The following is a 17724-nucleotide window of genomic DNA, read 5'->3' on the forward strand; positions in this document are numbered from 1 at the left end:
TTTTTAATACCTCTAGAATGACAAATTAAACATTGGGCAAATTGTCAAGTATTAGAGGCAGAATGTGTGAAAATAGCAGATCTACATGCTGAAACGCCTTGCAACGCGAGGCGTTGTAAGCATGTAGATCTGCTATTTTCACAATAGAAAGTATTATTTTTTTTTTTCAACTTCGACTTTCTCTGGTGGGAGTCGACTTGTGTAATGAAGTCGACTGAGCCGACTTTTTCGTTAATGCCCTAGTATACTGCAGATCTGCTATTTTCACCATGAACCACCGTCGCACGATGAAGTAAAACATTAGGCGCAGGTCGTTACATTTCTTCACCTCAGGCTGTAGCATCATTACAGCAGCTAAATGGGTCAGTTCCAGGGTCTGTCCTGACCTGGGACATTTGGTTTGCAAATGGGAGGTTTGGTGGGGATGTTGTTGTAGCATCTAGAGTAGGCTGTCCTTATTTGCCTTGTAGGTCACCAGCAGCAGTGGTGGAAAAAGTACTCACATGCTTTACTAAATAAAAGTATCAATACTGCAACAAAGAAATACTCTGTTAGGGTGCCCTCACACCAAAATACCTAGAGTGGAAACCGCCAATGCATTTCAATGAGAATGGAGCGTTTTTTTGCAGAAATCTGGCAAAAAAACACTCCATTCTCATTGAAATGCATTGGCGGATTCCACTCTAGGTATTTTGGTGTGAGGGCACCCTTACAAGTAAAAGTCTGGAATTTAACATGTACTTGTAAAAGTACAAAAGTATTGGTATCAAAATGTGCATCTTGTAGATCTGCTATTTTCAAATGGGCAAAATAAACTGTATACTGTATAGAGCTGAAGTGGTTAATGCATGTTTTGTAATAATAATAATCAAAATCTACAAAGTTAAAGTTGTACTATGTAACTTTTTTTATAAAACAAATCTTAAAATTCTCCTAACTATTAAATCACAAAAGTTTTAGAAGATCCGCGCCGTGAATTTCAGCCTGTAAAGCCTTCTCTATATGTAAACTGAGATCCTTGCCGTGGACCGGATCTCGCGCGAAAATTGCGTCATCACACTACCGGCCAATCACAGCGAGGGTTATACAACTGCCGGCCAATCACAGCGCATCTTGAAGTGGGGTCGCTATGGCAGCCATATTTGTTGTCGCCCGTTTGTACCATCCCTTCTCTAGGTAATTTCGCCTACCAGGCAGGGTGAAGGAGTCCGTATCTCTGGAATTACTGAACGCACAGGAACAAGGGACCCCTTAAAAGATAGATCTCAGCGAGGTGGAGGCAGACGCGGGGGTCTGAAGGTACGAAAAACGGACGAAAGACGCGGACGCGACCGCGGTTTGCTATAGGGCTAATGACCACTAGTTGGGCAACTTACACAGTATGGCTTTAACTAAAGTTTTCAAATAATTGTAGTGGAGTACAAGTATAATATTCAAGAACTGAAAATTGGAAATACTCCAGCAAAGTAAAAACTTGAGTACATGTACTTAAATTGCATCACTGATCACTAAGGGGTGTAACGACACATTTTAACAGCAATACGATACGCATCACGATACATGGTTGACAATACGATACATGGACGATATTGGTTCATTCATGGCAATACGATACGATTCGATGATTTAAAATCAATAAAGTAAGTATACATTCACTACTAACATTCACTACTAACTGATACGGCCCGCCTCCTTTTCAGACTGTTTGGAGAAAGACCACGTGACCTACTGCAGCACAATGTTAAATTTCGGGGGGCGTCACCACTCCTGGTTCTCAACCTGTGGGTCGGGACCCCAAATTATTTTGGTGGGGTCCCCAGATGATTAACTTAATGTGAAACATTGTTTTCTCACTCAACAGTAAACAAACCAACATAAAGTGTAAGTGTATAGAGGGTATCTGCATATTTCTAAAGTGTCAATTTAAGGACTTTTTAATACCTCTAGAATGACAAATTAAACATTGGGCAAATTGTCAAGTATTAGAGGCAGAATGTGTGAAAATAGCAGATCTACATGCTGAAACGCCTTGCAACGCGAGGCGTTGTAAGCATGTAGATCTGCTATTTTCACAATAGAAAGTATTATTTTTTTTTTTCAACTTCGACTTTCTCTGGTGGGAGTCGACTTGTGTAATGAAGTCGACTGAGCCGACTTTTTCGTTAATGCCCTAGTATACTGCAGATCTGCTATTTTCACCATGAACCACCGTCGCACGATGAAGTAAAACATTAGGCGCAGGTCGTTACATTTCTTCACCTCAGGCTGTAGCATCATTACAGCAGCTAAATGGGTCAGTTCCAGGGTCTGTCCTGACCTGGGACATTTGGTTTGCAAATGGGAGGTTTGGTGGGGATGTTGTTGTAGCATCTAGAGTAGGCTGTCCTTATTTGCCTTGTAGGTCACCAGCAGCAGTGGTGGAAAAAGTACTCACATGCTTTACTAAATAAAAGTATCAATACTGCAACAAAGAAATACTCTGTTAGGGTGCCCTCACACCAAAATACCTAGAGTGGAAACCGCCAATGCATTTCAATGAGAATGGAGCGTTTTTTTGCAGAAATCTGGCAAAAAAACACTCCATTCTCATTGAAATGCATTGGCGGATTCCACTCTAGGTATTTTGGTGTGAGGGCACCCTTACAAGTAAAAGTCTGGAATTTAACATGTACTTGTAAAAGTACAAAAGTATTGGTATCAAAATGTGCATCTTGTAGATCTGCTATTTTCAAATGGGCAAAATAAACTGTATACTGTATAGAGCTGAAGTGGTTAATGCATGTTTTGTAATAATAATAATCAAAATCTACAAAGTTAAAGTTGTACTATGTAACTTTTTTTATAAAACAAATCTTAAAATTCTCCTAACTATTAAATCACAAAAGTTTTAGAAGATCCGCGCCGTGAATTTCAGCCTGTAAAGCCTTCTCTATATGTAAACTGAGATCCTTGCCGTGGACCGGATCTCGCGCGAAAATTGCGTCATCACACTACCGGCCAATCACAGCGAGGGTTATACAACTGCCGGCCAATCACAGCGCATCTTGAAGTGGGGTCGCTATGGCAGCCATATTTGTTGTCGCCCGTTTGTACCATCCCTTCTCTAGGTAATTTCGCCTACCAGGCAGGGTGAAGGAGTCCGTATCTCTGGAATTACTGAACGCACAGGAACAAGGGACCCCTTAAAAGATAGATCTCAGCGAGGTGGAGGCAGACGCGGGGGTCTGAAGGTACGAAAAACGGACGAAAGACGCGGACGCGACCGCGGTTTGCTATAGGGCTAATGACCACTAGTTGGGCAACTTACACAGTATGGCTTTAACTAAAGTTTTCAAATAATTGTAGTGGAGTACAAGTATAATATTCAAGAACTGAAAATTGGAAATACTCCAGCAAAGTAAAAACTTGAGTACATGTACTTAAATTGCATCACTGATCACTAAGGGGTGTAACGACACATTTTAACAGCAATACGATACGCATCACGATACATGGTTGACAATACGATACATGGACGATATTGGTTCATTCATGGCAATACGATACGATTCGATGATTTAAAATCAATAAAGTAACTATTTAGCAAAGAAATTAAAACTGTGTAAAACGTGTACAAAAATCTATTATGGAATTATACGCTGTGATTATCTAGCAAATACATGGACATTATAGTTCAACACATATGGACAAACCCACCTTGACATGAACACAGAGATTACACACATTTATCGATAGACCAAGAGTAGCTATATGGAATGGAAAGGTAATTAGACCCCCATTTCATTTTCCCTCTTAAAATTGCCAAATACAAGGCACAAATACTTAGTCTCCATACAATCAATTATTTGCATTGCATCCTACTGATCACCAGTGTTTTGAATTGGAATAAAAGCAGCAGGACAACATTAAGTCCAAACATGCAAATGCTTGAAACACACTCACACACACGCACCCACCTGTGAGTGAGCTGTGGGGAGGTGAGGCATCTCCACAGATGCCTCTACGTCTGTGGTGGTCTCCTCATGAGCAGGGCTGTCAGCAGAGCTGAAGGACCACAGGTAAGACAGAGACGTCCCCCATTGTGTCACGTTGACAGCAGGCAGGACGGACAGAAGACCACCTGGACCACACAGCCACCACACACCTGATGGACCAATGAGGAATGTATGTTAGTTTATCTAACCAGCAGAGTCACGTTTTATGCACTCTGGGTGGGAACCCATAGGCAAAAAAAGAAAAAAAAAACAGCGTCCTCTGCGCTTGTTTCCTTTGAATTTGCCATCAGGGTTCCCACACATTTTTACCAATTCATTTCCAAAACTCTTCCAGAATATTTAACCCAATTTCCAGGACTATATGACAATAATTCAGCTCAATAACGAGTCGTTTACTCCTATGCGCAATGCCCAAAGACAGGTAGTGTATGCCAGTGGTTCTCAACCTTTTCAGGCCGTGACCCCCGAAATAATCAAATTTTACTTGGGGACCCCCCTCACCCTGACGAGCACTAAGAGTTGAGGAATTTTGTATAACACGTTTCTATTGTGAAAATAGCAGATCTACATGCTCACAACGCCTCGCAACTATTTTCACAATTTCTGCCTCAATTTGGCCAATGTTTAATTTGTCATTTCAGAGGTATTTATTATCAAAATCAATAACCAAAGACAATGCATAGCTATTTTTTCCAGGACCTTTCAGGACCCTTGATCAATTCCAAAACTTTTCCAGTCCTGGAAAAATATTTTTCAAATTTCAAAATATTTCCAGGAATTTCATGACCGTGGGAACCCTGTGCCATAGAAATTGGATGACAGGATGTTGGTCCGCCCTCAGCCCTCCTGTCCACATGTCTTTGTTTACATACCTAACATTCTCATCCCAAACGATTTCTTCACCAACGTGTTCGTAAAAGGTGTCTAGTAACATCTCTAACAAAGTCTGAAAATTCAAAATCCATAGGAGAATCTTTGACAGCTAGGGTAACTTTGGGTCTCCTTTACTTACTAAAAATCTGCTTTGAGTGGGATGTGAGGGGTCTAACTAGGTGTTTTTAATTATTCCGAATCCATTGCAAGCATTTGTTTTGCACAAAAAAAAAACATTCCTTGGGCTAAACATGGACCCCACGGAACTGAAAAGTGATGACTCATCACTAAACATCGTTAACATTTAGCTAAACAACTGGGGACCCCCCACAATTATTTGGGGACCCCTCTGGGGGTCCCGACCCACAGGTTGAGAACCGTTGGTCTACAGCAACTTACCACACAGGAGTAGAGGGATGATAACCAGGAGGAGTGGCAGCAGCTTTGGAAGGCTCCTGGTAGAATATATGCACAAGATGTGACAGACAGACAGACAGACACAGACAGAAGAGTGAGTTGTGTGGATCAGCACTATACCACAGTGGTAGGGTATAATACCACTGCAGCAGTCCAATGGATCTAAAACAGGGGTTCCCAAACTTTTTTGTCTCAGGGCACCCCATAAATATTTATAGCATATCGTCGTTGTCGGGTGGAACCTTGTATGTCCAAAACCGTTTTGTATTTATCATCTATAAAATGTACAAAACTAGTGAAAACAGCAGATCTACAAGCACACAGTGCCCAGTCACCCACTTTGAAAAACCCCTGATCTAAAACACTCAACCACAGGAGCCCCTAACATCCTTATAGAGGGTATTCGCATGACATCATCATCATACCCGGAGGTTGTGCAGAAATGCCTACTGAGTGGCAAAAAACGACTTCCATCCAAACAGAAAAGTCCTATCTGACTGCATTAAACGACGTTAAACTCACTTTGCTACTCACTTTGCCATTTACTTTATTCATGCACATACCCTCTATTCTGAAGGCTAACATTTGGCAAAATTGGCCGATCTACAACCTCTGACCCATCGCGAGCTTGAGAAACGTCCATTTTTTGGTGGAGAGTATGACAAAGAGAACATAGCCAATATAATTTTTGTTGCTGTCGGACAAAAACCTTTGTTTGAGCTTGTAAATCTGCTACTTTTTCCATTTTTGAATCCCGAAAAGTAACAGTTTTTTGGACATGAGGTTTCCACCCGACAGAGACGACGTTTTCGCCTACATGGTCAAAATAGTGACGCCAGGTTGAGAGTGGTTAACAACTGTGTGACAATGTGTAAACAAGAACGTTTATTTGATTGTACTCAAATAAAGCCCTTTGCACACAGGACAGTTGCGTTTTTGTTTTTTCGTTTGCTGCATGAATAAAACGCATTGGATTTGGTGTGCAATGCTGTGCAGAATCAGCGCTGTGGATCCCAAAAGGAGTCATAAAAGGAGTGATACGTTTTTTACCGCATGCGACAAGACGCACAAATCGAACTGGGTTCGATCGAGAAAAAAAACGCACGGCCGCAGCCACTCGTCGCACGGCTAATTCGGATCCGGTGTGCATGAGGTCGTAGAGAATCATTGTTTTCTTTTTAAAAAAAAAATGAAATCGTCCGTTTTATCCGTGCGGATAAACGCGTCTGTGTGCAAAGGGATTTAGTGGGATCTTACCGCATCATGAGGACATCTTTGAGGAAGGCCGTCAAGGTGACGAGATGATGCCGGGCTTTCCCTGCAGACACACATAAACAGGTCAAGGACACGTTTAGTACGAGTTGCAGCAAAGCAGGGTTAGGAGGAGAGAGAGAGAGGTTTACTGCAACACATGTGGACGAGTGCAGCAGTAAAGACATGGAGCAGGCTGCAGGTGAGTAGACAAGTTATTTAAGGCATGTTAGTTCTGTACCAGTTCAGTGGTTCTCAACGTTATCAGACCACGACCCCCAAAATAATCATATTTTAACTGGGGACCTCCCCACCCTGACGAGCACTAAGAGTTGAGGCGTTACATTTTGTATAACACGCTTCTATTGTGAAAATAGCCGATCTACATGCTCACAACGCCTCGCGCTGCGAGGCGTTGTGAGCATGTAGATTGGCGAGGCGTTGTGAGCATGTAGATCGTCTATTTTCACAATTTCTGCCACAATTTCTGCCTCCAATGTTTAATTTGTCATTTTAGAGGTATTAAAAAGTCCTTAAATTGTCTCTTTAGAAATGAGCAGATACCCTCTATGCACTTAAACTTTATGTTGGTTCGTATACTGTTTAGTGAGAAAACAATGTTGCACTTTAAGCTAATCATCTGCGGACCCCTCAAAATTATTTGGCGACCCCCCCTGGGGGTCCCGACCCACAGGTTGAGAAACACTGTACTAGTTCACTACTTTGCACGCTCACTGCCTGAAAAAGACCTACTGTACATCTATGACAGACAGCAACAAGCAAGAAGATAACACAACAAGGGAATTATTCGCTGAGAAGATCCATAAGGCCCAGCCCAATGCAGCAGATCTACTAGAGGCAAAAGACTCTACTCCATGCATACACAGCACATACTGTACACACACACACACACACATGCTGAGCTAGAGAGACAAGGAGGCTGCGAAACTCAGGAGAGATCAGCAAAGTCAGTGTGGTAAGGGAAACCAATGCAAGCGACCAAACATGGGTCTGTGAACCACATGAACCCTAACACACCCCCCCCCCCCCCCCCCCCCCATTTAAATAGTTAAGTTGACACTTGACAGTCATGACAGCCCTAGATGTAGTCTTGCGTGGCCAGACTGTTGACTCCGACAATTTGCAAATGCTCCCGTCATTTTGGGAGATTTCTCATCATGAGTAGGATGTGACACACCCGACACACATTATGCTGGAAAAGTGTTGAAGCACCAACATTGAGGATGTGGCATCGGGAACTCATGAATTCCATCGGGCTGGAGAGGTTGACATATAAAGTGTGGGGTAGACAAGAGTGATTTTGAACAGCTGTGGGAGATGTATATGAATGCCATGGAAATAAATACCTAATGTAATATATATATATATATATATATATATATATATATATATATATATATATATATATATATATATATATATATGGTTAAAGAATATTTTTGTAAACAATGTATCGGAATTATGTATTATCAATATTACTTTAAATAGGCGTGTGCAGGTGGTATGTGTGTGAATGTGTGAATGTGAATGTCTTTGTCTTTATGTATTTTATGTAAAAAGAAAACGAATAAAAAAAAAAAAAAAAGGATGTGACACACCCGCTCCCTTGGTGCAGTAGCGAAAACAAGTCCTACTGGAAGCGTTATGTCTTCTTTGGCGTTATTTCCATGATGTTTTCAAATGTTTTCTTAAACTAATACACGTTTAACAAGAATATGCTGCTCAAAATGCTGTCTGTGGCTGTGCTAGTGTGTTCTGTTATGTTTCCAATGGGACTACAGTTCCGCACAGCAGTGACTACTTCCATTACTCAGCTTTCAGGAGCCGTAGTTCCAGACTCTATATAGCATTCGGAGAGAGTGTGGAATAGTTGCATGGCTACGCGAGACTACCCTAGATGCAATAAGCATGAAGTATGAAGCGGGACGTCTACAACAGCCACAGACTGACAGGTTACAGGTTGTTAACCTGGAGGCTGGCCAGAGCACCAGACAGAAGACATCAGCTTCTTGGATAAATCCCAGCCGGCAGACCCTGCCGTCTGAGCCAGCCACCACAGACACGTACCTGGTGAGAAGCAAGAGATCCACCCCAACCAATACGATGAAATATCCTTATTTGCATAGTATGTAAAACTTCTCTAATGATTTTCATATGATTCACATGTCTAATAGTCATTATTAGACATGTGCATGCACTAGGGGATTCACCGAATATTAGAATATCAAAGTCACTATTCGACGTTGTACACCGAAGTCAAATATTGGCTTATTTCTTTTATTCGAATACTTTGAGGTCGAATAATTCGAATACTAAAAATCAATATTCGTGAATGGTCTAGCACAGGGGTCTTCAACAGGGGGTCCGGGACCCCTAGGGGGTCCTCAGAGTTACTACAGGGGGTCCGCCAAATCTTTGTGTGATGATGTTTGATCACTTGAACCCTAGCATCCCTATTCTTAGTAGAACATTAGCCAAAAAATAGCCAATCTACAAGCTCACAACACCTCGCGCTGCGAGGCGTTGTGAGCTTATAGATCGGCTATTTTTCGGCACAGAGGTTTGGTGTAGACTAGAGGGAAAATAAGAGCAAACTAGTAGGTATTGAGAGTTCAAGTCGTTAAATATATGAAATAAAATACATATAAAATATGTATATATCAAAATAATAATTTATGTATATATGTGTGATATATACATTATGATATACTGTATGTATATATAAAAATTATAATATAACAAAATGATATATTAAAATACACATTAATCCAACCTATACAATATGTAGTGGGGGTCCCTGCTTCATCTCTCTCAGAGCCCAGCCTTGGCCTGAAAACGTTGAAGACCCCTGGTCTAGCATGCACTATAAGTGCATGTATCCAATTATGCATGCACATGCTGAAGCCAACCAGTCAATGCAAGGGTTCTGGTAGGTGGGGTAACCTGTATAGAGGGCAGCACTCCATAACAACCCCAACAAGTGGGAAGAAGACCATGGTGATGGTGATGAAGATGTGACAGTGTGATGTTTCTCCTTGCAGTCGTCACCTGTTGGTCACCGGTAGCCACTTAATAGTTAATACACTTGCATAAAATACTATCTGGACAAGAAAATGCAATAGAAATCACTACAGAGCATTTTATTTGTACAGGTTTAAAATGTAAGCACATTTCAAGCACATTCACCCCCTTAAAGATGCAATCTGTACGTTTCATTGCGAAGGTGATAAACAGTATCATTGCATTAAAGCACTATTTAACACATAGGATGCCACCATAGGGTTAATGGAACTCACCGGGGCGCGTGTGCGCGCGACGTGCATGCATACATCGGCTCGGGTGATGGTCCCGCAACGTTAACGTGGTCTTGTATAATCCAATTCATTGTGTAATCGAGTCTCTCGATCGAGCTATCATTGCGGGGCAGGCCCCGTTCACATAACATGGAGCTAGAATGAGCCTCTGTTAACCAGCGCGTCATCAGCGATTTGTTGGCAGATTGTGGAAGTAAAACAATGAAAATCTCGAGCGCATCGTTTCTGTCTGGGCAGAGGTGATCAGTTAGTTAAATAATATGTTTGTTTCGGCAGTTCTTGCACAATGCACATCCAACATGATTGGAAAACTAGCAGAAAAAAGACTCAGCTCTCTACATCAACCTTTAAGGAAGATCATGACCTGACGAAGATGTATCGCCATCGAAACGTTGTCACTCTTGCCTGCACCCTGTAAACAAAAAGGCTTAACTAGTCCGTGCTTGCTCCAGTGCCTTCCTTCCTTAGACAGAGACTAACTTTGCTCAAAGTGAAAAGAAGCAGCCAAACGTTTCGGTCATAAGACCTTCGTCTTGAGTATGCTGAAGGTATGCTGAAGGCTCGAGTCTCTGGGTCTGATTGCATGCATTGAAACCTTGGGTTGGATTGTACTTGGGGCTGTCACGATTATGACATTTTACATGACGATTGTCACTCAAATAATTGCGATTAACGATTTAATTGTGTTTTTTGTCGTTGACAATTACATTTCTGTTTGGCTTTTAGGCTTTGAAGTTGCACATGGCAATTATGACACATAACTTAAATATACAAAGAAATTACTGACAAATTTGACAACTTCATACTTGGAAATAGCCGATCTAGAAGCTCACAACTTGTAAGCTTGTAGATCTGCTATTTCCACTACTTTTTGTGTTTGTAACTATATTGACATTTCTCAACATGGAAACGATTATGAAGATTATGCACAATAATTGCGGTTACCTCCAATAATTGCGATTAGACGATCATGTAATAATTGTGACAGCCCTACCTGTACCTTCGTCAGTGCTGTAAGCACTTATTGGGGTGGATTGTACTCACACAGAGATCCGTTGCGGTCGAGTGGCTTCCCGTTGGTCCCCATCCCCTTAACGTTGACCACCCCACAGTATTGGGAGAACTCTGAGAGAGAGAGAGACAAAACACATGAATCAGTAATCACAGCATGGTCTCAGCACGGGATGACGGTATCCACCTGTACACTTCCCATACACCTGACGTGTAATGAACAGCAAAGAGGCTGCACATAGAAAGACTGAGAGAGAAAGAGGGAGGCACATTTGCCTTTCTCCAAGGCAACAGCCAAAGCAAAAAGGGGCGGTAATATATTTGTTTATTTGTTTGGAAGGCAAACGGCAGAAGGATGGAATAGGGTAAAGAAGGGGTCTTCAACAGGGGGTCCAGGGACCCCTAGGGGGTCCCCAGAGTTACTACAGGGGGTCCTCCAAATCTTTGTGTGATAGAAACCTTTTTTTCTCCTTTTTTATATTAACCACTTGAACCCGGGTGTCGATATTCTGAGAACTTTAGCCAAACATAGCTGATCTAGCGCGAGGCGTTCTGAGCTTGTAGATCAGCTATTTTCGGGCAAAGAGCTTTGGTTTAGAGGGGAAAAAGAGCAGACTAAGTACAGAGTGATAGGTCAAGTTTATTAAGTATTGACGGTTCAAGTGGTTAAACATCTGAAAACAAATTGACATGAATCCAAAATACACTGACAAATGTGCTGTCAAACAATGAAACTATATGGAATCTATGAAAAGGTTATGGGGGTCCCTGCTTCATCTCTCTCTCAACTAAGGGGTCCTGGGCCTGAAAATGTTGAAGACCCCTGGGGTAAAGGGTAGGGATGCACCGATACAGGTTTTTTCAATTTTGATCCGATATATACATTTGGATATTTCCTGATACTTTACCGATACCCGATACAGTAGGCTACATAGCAAGTATGAAAAAAGATAATTCACCTTTCAATTAAAGCCATTTATGAATTGTAGGATAGGCTTCAGTTCAAATAACAGAGTGCAGTCTCTGTTAAGTGGTAGAAGGATGAGTTGTTCAGTGCGTGAAGAGCACTGTGCAGTGTGCAGGGAGAAACCAGACAAGTTTAAAACCGATAAACATCTACACAAATGTAAAACTACTACGACCAGAATAATGAAAACAGACCCCCCCTGGTGGAAAGAGGACCCTGGGAAAGTGACAGAAATGAAGGCAGCATTAAAGTCAGGATGCACATTTTCTTTTCTACGGGTCAGAAAACGAAAACGGTGACGTTAATGGAGATCAGTTGGCGACTGAGTCTGCTTCACAAGAGAGACACAACAGTCGTGATTAAGCCCGTTAAAACAGACCAGGCACGACAAGGCAGGTGCCGTGAACAAAAACCAAACCAGAGTGCACTAAACCAGTGGTTCTCAACCTGTGGGTCGGACCCCCAAATTATTTTGCGGGTGTCCCCAGATGATTAACTTAATGTGCAACATTGTTTTCTCAATCAAAATGAAACAAACCAACATACAGTTTAAGTGTAACGAGGGTATCTGCACATTTCTAAAGTGACAATGTAAAGGACCACCTCACCTCTGGGACAACCAGATCTTCTTTTATTGTTACAAGTTATTTTTTGTGTTCAATCTGTGTTTTTAGATATTGTAGTATTTCAGCATGCTACAACTGGTCATATGATGCTTTGTTGCATGATCTTGCATCATCTATTGCATCATATGATGCAAAATGCATCATATGACTAGTTGTAGCATGCTGAAAATATCTAAAAACACAGATTGAACACTAAAAATAACTCAGGATTGTGTCCCAAACAACAATAAAATAAGATCTGGTTGTCAAAGAGGTGAGGTGGTCCTTTAAGGACTTTTTAATACCTCCAAAATGACAAGTGAAACATTGGCCAAATTGTCAAACATTAGAGGCAGAAATGGTGCCGATCTACATGCTCACAATGCCTCGCAGTGCGAGGCGTTGTGAGCATGTAGATCTGCTATTTTCACAATAGAACACAATATAATGCCTCAACTCTTAGTGCTCGTCTGGGTGGGGGGTCCCCAGTTCAAATATGATTATTTTGGGGGTCGCGGCCTGAAAAGGTTGAGAACCACTGCACTAAACACACTCAAAATATACAGGGTTTAACCTGTGGAGTCAGTGTCTCCATCGAGCCTCTGGCCGTTGCAGGAGTGAGCCTGCGGGTTGAACCTGTGCCTCCAGGGGCGCTGGGTGGCCTGCGAGGCGCGCTGAGCCAGGCCGCGGCAGGCCTGTGAGACTAGGGTTAGGAGCCAGACTATGGAGGTTAGGGCTCTGCTGTAATACTGCAGCCCGGACTCCCACAATGACCACATCATACCTGAGGGCACAACCAGTTACCATGTTTATAGAAACTAGTCCTTACCCGTTCAAAGATATGAGCTCTGAAATGATGTGCAGTGTGTGGGTTATGGGATGTGCACTGTGCACACAGTATATGAGGGATGGAAAGTAACTTTAACTGGTGCTTGCATGATAATATGTAGGAGCATCAATGTAAGAAATACCCGTTTCGTTTAATGGCTACAGAGATACTGTGTACCGATCTGCATGATTTTTGGACAAAATCTGTAACAGGGCCAGACAACAGACCTGCGCGCGCACACACACACACACACACACACACACACACACACACACACACACACACACACACACACACACACACACACACACACACACACACACACACACACACACACACACACACACACACACACACACACACACACACACACACACACACACACACACACACACACACACACACACACACACCTGGTTAAACATGTTGCCTCACGCTAGATGCAGAATAGATATGCCTCAAGCTAGATGCAGAATAGATATAGATACACCATAAAAATGCTAATATACAGCATATGATTTGTGAAAGTGACAAACGGGCTTCACAGTTATGTTAGGTGTGTTCATATGCTAATGGTGATGCGATTTCAGATCAATTGCTCCAGCCACTGAGGAGAAACGCTGTGACAGACACTCACTCAGACAGACAGACAGACAGACAGACAGACAGACAGACATTTGGAAAATTATATGTTTGATGATAGGATATAGACTAGGGCTGGGCAATTCACCAAAAGATATATCAAAAATACGACTCATCTTGCTCGGGTAGTTAATTGCTTAATCGATTAACCCACATATATATCGTCGTTGTCGGGTGGAAACCTTGTATCTCCAAGTCTCAAATGTGTACATTTTGTCGCACAAACAGCAGATCTAAAAGCACACAACGCCTTGCGGTGCGAGGCGTTGCGTGCTTGTAGATCGGCTGTTTTCACTAGTTTAAACGATTTTTAAAATGATAAATGCAAAACGAACGGTTTTGGACATACAAGGTTTCCACCCGACGACGACGATATATGCCTTGACTTATAGGCTACTGTATATCAAGGAATCAACAAGATTTTTTGCGTAATAATTTACTAACATTATTAGTCTGATTAACTTCTCTATTGTACAACAAAGTGTAATCCAAGGTCGTGTGCACAAATAGCCGATCTACAATGTCAAAACCCGCTGCGATGTGACGTGTTGTGAGCTTGTAGATCTGCTATTTTCATTTTAGGTATATAATCGAGGCAAAAGTTTGAAATACTCATGATATTGATCTCAAGTCATATCGCCCAGCCCTAGACGAGGCACAGATGGAAAGATACGGACATGTATAGATGGAGAGAGACTGATAGGACAGACAGAAAGAGAGATGGACAGATACATTGTGCCATAGTGGAAAATACACCGTTGACACAGCAAGTGATGATTTGCATATCACTGGCAGGCTGCACCAGCTGAAGTCCTTACAAAGTCTAGCTGTCATGCGAGCATTTATCGAGTAGAGATTTATGCATTCACCCAGTGCCAATTGCCTATGTAATCCTGGGCTCTGCTCTCCCTCTGCCACGCCTGGGGAGACAACGGACTGACCTCATGCTTCCTTCTATGCATGATGAGTAGTCCAAGTTGTTTCTTTTCACCTGACAGGGGGGATTTTCCCGGGATGGACGTAGCGCGTGGAAGGAACACGTTATTCCAACCAGTTCCTTTCCCCTCCATCAAGCGCCCCGGCTGGCCAGGGGGAGGCATTATTGAGACCAGGATTACAGCATGTTTTTTTGTGAGGGTATCAACCCTAGGAGACACGGGGAGAAAATACAAACTCCACACAGAAAGGCCCTATCGCCGACCCCACCTAGGGTGTGGGCGCTGATGATGCGGAGGGAGAAACCCGCTCCCAGCACCCACAGCGTCCCCCGGCGGGAATCGAACCCAGGACCTTCTAGCTGCGTCACCGTGCCCCCAGATTTATGCATTACTGAATCAAAACGGGTTGCACCACACACTTTACTCAGATAATTAGTTGTTACTCAATATTTACACCTATGTGGCAGGATCTTGGCTACTCACACAGAACAATATAAATTGGAGTTTCAACTCCTTGTCAGACCTATATAATAACAAACCTGCCGGTTCCTGTAATGCTGCATTCACTTCAGTTTTTGACTGAAGACACTTCATTGTTGATTTTGCTTCATGACTGGATGCATACATATAGATGATACTTAGTAACCATTTACAATCAATAAAAACACATTGCTAATGCTTTACTAGCCAAGATATTCATTACAGTAGAGCGCAGCATCATTCTCTAGTGTCACTACTGTATCTAGTAAATAACTTTGTACGGACTGTAGATGCAAACTTGTCGGTGCAACCTGCCCAGGCAGTGTACAAGAATAGGAAACAGTACAAGTTAATGCAGAGACTGTGATACAAGGTGAACAGTGTCAGTTACTGTACAGTGTAAAAAGTGGTTAGTGTTTAAAAAAAAAAAGGTTCCAATCACACCAAGATGTGGTTGAGCCCCTGTAGTAACTCTGAGGAGCCCCTGTTGAAGACCCCACATTATGAGTCAATGCAGACCAACCAGCCTGTGAGACCAGGTGAACAGTGTTAGTTAACCCATTAAGACCTGGAATTATTTTATACTTTAGTTATTGAAAAAAATTGCAAATATACAAGCTCACAGCTATTTTTGAAAAGTCATGAACATTTGTGCAAATCTTTGAAAATATATTTTTCAAAGCAAACTTTTGCAACTAAGATTTCTGCTTCTGGGGGTTCCTGAAACAAAAACAATTATAGAATCGGATTCTAGAACATGTATAGAATCGGGTCAACATATTCAAAGATTTGCACACATTTTCATGATTTTTCAAAAAATAGCAGATGTGCCGAGCTGTGAGCTTGTATATCTGCTATTTTTCAATAGTTAAAAGCATAATAATAATAATAATGGTTAAAGTGGTTCAAATCTAACGAGAAACGGGTTAATGCAGTGATGGAAGCCCAGGTGCACACAGCATGAGAACATGGGGACTCCGTCAGACTACCTGCTCCATCGTGTCGTATCTTCAGCAGCACGTTGATGTAAAACATGGTGAGGAGGCCAGACACGCAGCCTGCCCACCTCCTGATCACACTCACACCGGTGTCCCCCACAGACACCAGAACACCTGATGACACATTATGGTCACACAGTTGCAGAGTAGCGGTGAGTGGCCCAATTCGGTTCTGGATAGCGGCATAGAACTAGAATACTATAAATGACTAGCCTGTGTGTGAGGTTTCTGTACCAATGGCAGAATTTTGGAGCGACAAAGGAGGAGGTTGAAAACATGAAATTCCTTTGATTCCTTTAACCCAGCGAATGCCGGTACAACGCAATTAATAGTCAATCTGATGTGAATATCTCAGCCTCTAGTGGGGGTAACAATTTCAACTTTACCAAAATGTGAATATTTGTCTTCAATCTATATAATAATAATAATAATAATGAGAAGAAGATTAATGGTTTCATGGTTATGCTGGATGGATACATTTTTTTGTTGGGGTAATTAATCGTCATGTAAAATGTCATAATCGTGACAGCCCTAAGCAGCGATAAACAACAGCTTTAAACGCCAGAAAATCGTTTCACCTTTCCGGTTCTTGCGAATCTTATCCCGGCCGTAGATGGTAGTAGTCGGGTGGCTGGTCTGACGCTCGCGGTGGTCCGCCCCGGCAAGTCTGGACGAGGAGAAGAGGTCTGCGGTGGAGGTGGCGGTGAGCACCTCCTTCCTGTCCGGGCGGAGGACGCAGTCGGAGCAGTAGTGGTGCCCGTTGATGATGGAGGTCTGGGTCTGGCTGGGGTGTTTGGGACACAGCACGTCACAGCTGGACAGCACCGTGCTGTTGGCACTGGGGTCGGCCAGGAGGGTGCTTTCTACAACAAGAACACGTGCAGCCGTGGAACAAGTACTCGGATGCTTTACTTAAAGCTATACTATGTAACTTTTTTAATGAAATAAATCTTAAAATTGTCCTAATTATTAAATCGCTAAAGTTTTAGAACACCCACTCTGTTAATTTCAGCTCCCAAAGCCTTTTCTTTATATGTGTTCTACTGAGCCCTGGTGGCCGTGACCGGGGCTGTTTTTCCCGGCAAAATTACGTCATATGAAAGCAGACGCGACCGCAGACGCGACCGCGTCTATCAAAAGAGAACCACTGTAGTACATCTATAAAGCAGGAGAGCTAAGGCATTATATCACTTGTTATAAATGTTTATAATCACACGACAACTTATAACAACGTTTATGACGTATTATAAGTGCTGGTCATAATGCATTTTAAACTCAGCAGAACAGAACATTATAACTAATAATAATAACTAACTTAACTAATTAACTACCATAACTTAGTCAGTTATACTGTCCAAGTTAGAGTGCTTTTGTGTCGTTTTT

General features: G+C 42.3%; 1 protein-coding gene across 1 annotated transcript in view; it reads right to left on the reverse strand.

Annotated features, from left to right (window-relative positions):
• The window catches only part of LOC308303576 (SUN domain-containing protein 1-like), a 46361-nt gene that overhangs the window by 22473 nt on the left and 6164 nt on the right, over positions 1-17724 (reverse strand). Inside the window, exons 5-12 of the mRNA XM_080747977.1 lie at positions 16920-17204; positions 13029-13238; positions 10916-10996; positions 9501-9605; positions 8526-8624; positions 6543-6603; positions 5268-5323; positions 3957-4144 (exon numbers count right to left, since the gene is read on the reverse strand). Coding sequence (XP_080604103.1) covers positions 3957-4144; positions 5268-5323; positions 6543-6603; positions 8526-8624; positions 9501-9605; positions 10916-10996; positions 13029-13238; positions 16920-17204 — 1085 coding nt within the window. The remainder of the gene's footprint in view (positions 1-3956; positions 4145-5267; positions 5324-6542; positions 6604-8525; positions 8625-9500; positions 9606-10915; positions 10997-13028; positions 13239-16919; positions 17205-17724) is intronic.

Source organism: Nannobrachium achirus (genome assembly GCF_963921795.1).
Source record: "Nannobrachium achirus genome assembly, chromosome: 18".
NCBI classification, from domain to species: Eukaryota; Metazoa; Chordata; class Actinopteri; order Myctophiformes; family Myctophidae; genus Nannobrachium; species Nannobrachium achirus.